Here is an 8,126-nt window from a genome sequence, read left to right as displayed (position 1 = left end):
GAGGCCATGGCTGATTCTGGAAACCCAGCCCCTTACTAAGGCTATGAATAAGAGACGCTTACAGAAGCTCTACTAGCACCCTTTGCTACATTATAATCCCTTACTACATATATAAAGTTATACCGCACAGTTAAGTGTAGCTACCACCCTTCATGCCAAGAAGCCTCTCATTACATAGCAAGAGGCTTGGCTCAGAGGCAATGCCCTTTGCGCAGCCCTCAGCATTCCTGCATTTTGCCTTTTGCAAAGAACTTCTTTTTCCCTCCCTGAACAACTCATTTTCAAGGTTCTAATTTCTTTCTTGTCTGTCTCCTATACCATGTGCTTTTCATTATCAGTAGCACTTGAGGGATAAAGTACAGAGAGCCATCTTCTGCTGCTGGTCATTGGTAACTTGGGATTTATTTGGAAGGATGCACAAACTGAAATCAATCTGAAAGACAAGAAATACAACCAAAAACCTGGTAGCACATCTACAGGACCAGAGATGTTCTTGAAGATGGAAAGCATACTAAGATGGATGACTTAGGGTGGGGAGATGTGAGAACATCATGAGCTTGCATTTCATCAACCTGGAAGTGAGCAGCCTGGATCTGAGGAGACAGCCGTCCATCAGGACTTGGTTTTTCTGAAACTCTGCTATCTCCAAATGTCAGCTCCTGTTAGCTCACATGACTACAGATGTCCTAAAATGATGCCTGGATGCGGGCCTCAGACCTGTCAGCCTAGTTTCAAATCACATCATTTAGACATACCCTGGTTGGTCTTTACAAGCCCTTGTCTACCATGTTCTTAGATTAAATAAAGATTCTTATAACTTTTTTTTTTTTCATATTTGTATATTTTCTCCAAAAGACTAGGCCTATAAGTTTTTACTATTTGCTCTGCAGACAGCACTAGATTGTATGAGGAATATGGAATCCTTTTCTAGAATTCTACTATAAATTCAGTGAATATTATCTATGCCGTGCAGAATTTCTGCTTTCTGGGGCTCATTTAGTCTATCGACACTAACTAAAGCGGAGTTTCCCTCTGATGTATCTGAGCTCCTGCATGTCCCTTCTAGTGTCGCTTTCCTCATGGCTCATGAAGGTGGTCAGCACTGCTACACTCTCAGTGGCCACATCATCCTTCTGATAAAACTCATCCTCCAAGTTCTAGCCTAAGTCACTAGTTATGTCATCACAACACAAAATTTAAAATATAGAGCTGTGTTGTCATCATCAGTAGTATTGGCTTAATGTACGATTTTATATATGTATTCATTGACCCAGCTATGTCTCTGGCACTACTTATTATGTGTCATGGACTTGGCTAGAGACTTTATCATGTTTTCTCTCGTATTTTGGGTCTCCAATACCTTCTTCACATTTGACCCAAAGATTAAACGGGGTCATTCATTACCAAATTAACTCTACTTTCAAGAAAGTGTAGGAAAACACAATCTCCTATTTGGAAAGACAAACGCTTTATTTACACTATGGATAATGTAGAATCTAGATGTATATGTACATCTATATGACATAAAAGCAGAGAATTTACTATTTTTTGGGGGAAGAAGAGGGCTAATGGGAAAGGGAGAACCAAGTCATAGCAAAAAAAGTACATTTCCTCTTATGCGAATCTATATTTTATATATATATTGCACTAACATTAAAGCAAGGGAGCCTATTTGGGGAGCAGGGAATCAGTGGGAGAAAAAAATGGGATAAAAGAGGGGCAGTGGATACAGTATGCTTATATATGAAACTCATACTCTATGTGCTGATTGTAGATAATCATAATTTTTTTCTCAGTTTTTTCTTTTTTAATTGGATATTTTGTTTACATTTCAGATGCCATCCCCTTTCCCCATTTCCCTCCCTAGAAGACCCCCTATCCCATGCCCCTTTTCCTTTTTGCTTTTATACAATTTTTTTTAAAATGTTAATCAAAGGCTTTATAAGTTTGGTAATGCTCAATCAGAAGTGTAACCCAATACCCAACCTAGATATATCAATTATCTTTGACTGGTGGAGACACGTGAACATCTGCTTCCATGTCCCCCCTCTTTCTCTCGCTCATCACCTAGCTTCTCCTCTCCTTCTTCTCCGCTCCTTGCTCCTTCTCTTCCTCCAGTACTCCTCCCACCTTAGCTCCTCCTACATATCACCCTTCCTGTTAAAAATAAAACTTTTCTCTCAAAATACAATTAAGAGCCATAATTATGCCTATTTGTACCAGTGAGGTACAAGATAGTCCTAATACCCAGTCCATCATTTTGTTGACTAACCAGAACCTCGGTCATCTCTCCTAACTAAAACATTTGTTCTGAACCTGGCTATTTTTTCTTGGCTTTAGAATACACCATGTCAGCTGAAAATCATCACTCAGATCTTTTCTCTCGAAGTAAATAGCCAGGATTGCTCTGAGACTATATCTAGTCAACCCCAGTCAGAAATCCAGAATGACTAAGTTACTGAAATCATGGGTGGGAAAGCATCAGGCATAGCTTCTCAAGACTTACGCAATTTACTAGAGACCGCTGAACACCTGGACAGTCCCTATACTACAGAATGTTGGATTTGTAGAACTCAAATCTTCAGCCTTCTGGACTAGGATCATCTGACAGACCTTAGTGATGCGATGAATTATGACGGCTGATTACTCTGTCTAGGCAAGTGTGTCTTTTCTGGACCGCTATTTGTCTGTAGATGGAAAGAGGCATATTTCTTGCCTAGTGGCTGTCTCCCCACAACTGGAGTAACTCCAAAGATGCTCAATTTCTTCATAGAATCCAAGACAGAAGCTGTCAGGAGCAGACAAGTGTCTAATCAAAATGAACATTAATACAGAAATGTTTGTAACGTCAGTTCTGTATAATTAATTTTTAAGGATGCAAGTACTTCTCCAATTTTCTGCATTACTATCACTAAATAATATCACTAAGATTACATACATTATCATGTGTAAATCATGTGGTTATATTCTGTAATCATAACAAAGATTGATACAACTGCATGCATAGACCTTGGACTGATAATATTCATATTCCTGGTCAGAGTGTTAGACTTTTTCCCTAGGACGTGGCTAAATGATGGATTTTCATGTGATCTGACAAGGCATCCAGAAAGATATATTTGTCCTAAAAGACGGGCTTCAATTTATTACAATAACTGGCTTCCTATTCTGTCATTAAGTAAAGCCAGTTTTGGTTAAGTATATGCTGAGGTCAAAGCTACCCTCACCTATATGGCCATCCTTCTGAAAACTGTGGTCTCCAGAAACAGTGTGCATAACATGAGAGTTAGATTCTTAACAAAAATAAAATAAAGTCAGCTTGTCCATAGAGAGTGGGTCCAGTCTATACTTTAAAAAAAAAAAAAAAAAAAAAAAAAAAAAAAAAAAAAAAAAAAAAAAAAAAACACAACAGTGTTTAAAGCAAGGAAAAGTAGGAGTGTGCAAATTAAATAAAGCTAAGTTGTTAAAGGTTAGCCAGTTTCTCCTGGTGGTGTTATAAAGCAAGTGGCACAGTCATTCTCTGGTCCCACAATATTTAGATGTTTTATTTCAGTCACACAGTGGGAGCTGAGAACAAATGTGGGTAACCACATGCAAAATACCAAATACTTTCACACAACACAAGCGAAGCTAAGCCTAACCCCTTCTCCTTCAGTGCTGAATCATAAGTTATGGCTGGACCATAGATGTGAGGAATACCACACTAGTGATGACATTCGCAGGGTTGGGTAGACACACACACACACACACTCACACATGCGCGCGCGCACGCACGCACGCACACACATGTGATCATACACATACACACCAGAAAAGCATCAACATCCTAAAATATTATCACCATGGTTATTGTATTCTTTCTATGGCCTCAGAGCTTGGTATGTCCTTGTTTTTGCTGAGTAGAACCTGAGCACTGTACACCTGGGTTTCTAGCTGCAGCTGAGATTCCAAGCTGGAATCAAGCTATCTGGTTAGTTTATGCTATCCCTAGGAGCTCCGGTCCTCCAGCAGCTCAGGTTATAATACCCAAGTCTAGTCTTGTTTTCCTGAAAGCTGGCAGTGAGAGTCTCTGTCCTGAAGTCCCAATCTACATATTCTTCTCACATCAAGATAGCTTATTTCTTCATTTCATCAAACCAGTGCAAGTCTTCCCCCACCCCACTCTGTGTACCCTCCTTCCTTTCCTCTATGGCTTCAACAACAGAGTCTTATGTCATCGTGTAATCGTGAAGCAGCCTTACCACTACCACCCTGTCTCACAGCCGAGGAACTGACTCATCATCCTTACAGAGCCCGCTGCACATAAAGTTAGGACTTAAGTGTATGTGAAAGATGGAACCTCCACAATCCTGCCTACACCTATTTTTCAGAGCAAGAGTTACACATGACTGGGGAACCAAGAAGAAATTTTTAATGGATTCATTACCCAAGAATGAGGTTTCCTAAGAGGAAGAAAACAGTCTACTGATAAACCTATGAATGTCTACCAAAATTCATAAAGGCCAACTGTCACAGTAGAGATTCAAATGTATTCTTTGAGTACTGTCTGCTAGAGGTGCTACAACACAGTGCAGTTATAGAGTGCCAAAGATTAATGGGTCTATATGAAAGAGTCATATGTGTAAATTTTAACAGCCTACAAATCCAATTTTTGATGAAACCCCCACAGTTTTACCATCTACTTTCCTCATTGCCTGGTAGTATGTCTAATTGCTGGCTACAAGGCAATATGGCCACATGGAATTCTCTATATTACAAAGAAAATAAAACTCAGTATTTAAAGTGCAACATTAACATTCTCTGGAGTAGGACTAAACATATGATCATGACCAAGGTTCATTGCTGGTGTATAAACCTCGTATAATAATCACATCACTTTGGATATGAAGAGACCTGTAAATCTGAGTGCTGCAGACATTGTATAGAAAAGTGAGACAAAGTCACTCCTACAATTATATTCTGTTAGGGGAGGATGGATTAACAGGATGGGAGGGAAGGAGTGGCAATGTGTGAACCATGCAGACCTTAATGCAAATTTTAGAGTAACCCCAGGAAATCATTCAGCCTCAAAGTAGGGAGCTCAGGCCTCCAGTTGTGAAGGTCTGAATTCTTTAGACATCTGAAAACCTTCAAAGGATTACCTTCAGCCTCATAAATCCAATGGCAACATCTTTAATTTGATGAGATCTTGAAAAGATCCCATTACTCCGTAACTGGCAACCTGAACACTGGAAATTGGTTAGTAATAAATTTGTGTTAAGCTGCTCAATGATAAGGTTCCATGCACTATTGAAAAGTAACATAGAAACAAACTCATAAATAAGATAAATGGGCAGAATATGTTTTAGAAACTTTCTAGTAACAATTCTCACAAGGAAACCCTAAAGAGTCTTCTCCTGGAGTTATAATACCTTCAGGCTTTCAAATGTTTGACAAACTAAAATATTCCTAAGCACAAGTCCTTCATGCTCTGCCACACCCAACACTGAAAGTGCCAAACCCAAATAAAAATCCATTAAGTGATTCAAGGAGGCCAACAAGGCTTTGACCTTATTACCTCAACAAGTTATCAGTGAGCAGTTTAACAACACAAATTTATTATCATCCAAGAACCTGAATGATTGTGTGCATGCATGTGTACGTGTAGAGGCAAAGAGCACTTACTCTGAAAGTTGTTCACTGAGAAGATACGGGGATGGTAGAATCCTGCTTTGCAAACGCACTGATAGGCTCCGAGCACGAATCCCAGGCCTTTGATTGGCATACACTATGGAGAAGAAAAGACAGCAATGTAATTGATCACAGCGTGGTTCACAGCATGAAGACTAACACGTATCTACCAGCGCAAATATTAACAAAACAAAGCTTCTATAAATAAAATACTTCAGTTTTCGACTTTTATTTTAGATTTATTCACCAGCTGACTTTTTAGACATAACAGTTTCTTTTCTAAGCATACACTGTGATGGCCACTGTCAAGGCCAACTGCTCACTCATTCAGTTTAAAACATACTGTGGTGCCTTGAAGAAAATGGCCCAGTAGGTGCACAGGGAGAGGTAATATTAAGAGATGTGGTCTTGTTGGAGTAGGTGTGGCCATGCTGGAGGAAGTGTGTCATTATAGGGGTTTTGAGATCTCATGTTCAAGTTACACCTAGTTTGACACACAATCTCCTTCTGCTCCTGCAGATCTACATGTAGAGCTCTCATTCCTCCAGTACCATGTCGGTCTGCATGCAGCCATGCTTTCTGCCATGATGATAATGGACTGAACCTATGAACTCTAAGCCAGCCCCAAGTAAATGTTTTTTCTTTATAAGAGTTGCTGTGGTCATAGTGTCTCTTTCAACAATAAACCCTAACTAAGACAAGTTGGTACCAGGGACCAGGGTATTATTGTGATAGGCCAGATGAAATATACTTTTGTTTGAAGGAATACAGACTTTGGATTAGGAAAGCAGCTGAGTGCTTTAAGTGGGGCTTAATGAGCTATCCTAGTTAAGAATATGGAAGACAGTGGTGCTGAAGGTGATTTGAACTGTATGGGCCTGGATCAAGAGGTTTCAGAGGAGAAGACTATTTCTGTGTGGTCTAGAGTCTGTTTTGTAATATTGTGTGTGTGTGTGTGTGTGTGTGTGTGTGTGTGTGTGTGTGTGTGTGTAATATTAATTAATCTAATGCAGTAATGCAGATCTATAATAAAAGGGGGCAATTTGAGCAAGTAAAAATAGTAATGTAGATAAAATGTTTAAAGGAAAACCTGATGCTAAATGGAATAAAGGGAGTGGTGACCTCAGAGCAATACCCTATCCAGCTAAGCTTTCAACTTGTGCAAAGGAATGAAAGAAAAGTGAAAGGAATTTTTTGAAAAGCTTAGGGCTGGGCATGGTGATGCACCCTTTAATCCTAGTACTCCAGAGGCTGAGGCAGGCAGCTCTCTGAGTTTGAGGCTAGCCAGCCAAGCTCAAGCAATGAAGGAAACCATCAAAACAGAAACACAGTGAAAATGTATTTGAACGAGGAGGCCCATGTTTCAGCCCCATCAAGAAGTAGAACTTGGCAGCTTTGGCCACTTGGTTCTGGCTTTAGAGTCAAGAATAAAAGAAGAGGGTTATGGAAACTTTCTCTGTGACTAGGGAAAGTTGCTGAGGCCAGGTGTGTGTCAGGGTGTCTGTGCGTGGAGGCCTAGAAAGGAGTTTCCCAAAGGAAGCTGGAAAGGTGAAGCCTGGATTGCCTTGGAGACCTAACATGTTAAAGATACCAGAGCCTTGTGATACCTGCTGAGGAAAGCTGCTAACAGGGAATAGTACTGTTCAAGAGAGAGTAGTGTGTTGTAATTGCAGAAAGAAGTTGGAGATCTGAAGAGCCCTTTGATATCAGACATGGAGATGCAAAGTTTGGAGTTTGCCCAGATGATTTTTGGTGTTGCTTTGGTCCAGGATTCCCACAGTGCTCCCTTTGCTCCGTTTTGGAATGGTAATGTAAATCCTGTACCATTGTATGTTGGAAGTATGTGACCTTGCTTTTTCATTTTGATTTTATAGGAGGGTACAGTAAAGAAATTGCATGGGTCTCAGAAACAACTTTGAACTTTGGACTTTTAAAGATAGACCATGGGGACTTTTGAAGTCAGACTAAATGCATTTTTGTATTATCATATGGTTACAAGTCTATGGGTGTCAGGGAGTAGAATGTAGTAGTTTGAATAAAAATAGCCCTTCAAGGTTCATAGTGACTGGCACTATTAGGAGGTGTGGCTTTGCTGGAGAAGATATGTAAATGTATTTTTAAAAGTGATCATTTTTCCTATTCCAGCAAGCTCCCAAATAAATGAGACAGACTATAAGATTTATTTGATAAGCCTAATAGCATCATAACTGGGCAGTCATTGATCTATTCTATTCTCTAAGCCAGATTAGGTCAGCCAAAATCCTTGAGATACTTTCATTTTGTATTGGTCTGGCTCTCTCTGCTCCAAGTGTGTTCCCTTGGTGTCTCTCTCAGACACCTTCCTCATGATGAGCCTTATCTCTTCCCTTCCTCCCCTGCCTGATGGAAGTCCAGCCCTCTTCTCTCTTCTGTCCAGACATTGGCTGATCAGCTTTTATTGACAAATAAGAGAATAA

General features: G+C 39.9%; 1 protein-coding gene across 1 annotated transcript in view; it reads right to left on the bottom strand.

The window, feature by feature from the left end:
• Gpr158 (G protein-coupled receptor 158) overlaps positions 1-8,126 on the bottom strand; it is a 342,907-nt gene that overhangs the window by 155,640 nt on the left and 179,141 nt on the right. The window contains exon 3 of the mRNA XM_076938807.1: positions 5,642-5,767. Coding sequence (XP_076794922.1) covers positions 5,642-5,767 — 126 coding nt within the window. The remainder of the gene's footprint in view (positions 1-5,641; positions 5,768-8,126) is intronic.

The sequence above is a fragment of the Arvicanthis niloticus genome, chromosome 8 (genome assembly GCF_011762505.2).
Source record: "Arvicanthis niloticus isolate mArvNil1 chromosome 8, mArvNil1.pat.X, whole genome shotgun sequence".
Taxonomy (NCBI): Eukaryota; Metazoa; Chordata; class Mammalia; order Rodentia; family Muridae; genus Arvicanthis; species Arvicanthis niloticus.
The sequence above is the reverse complement of the archived record's forward strand: the minus strand, read 5'-3'. Positions and strand labels throughout refer to the sequence as shown.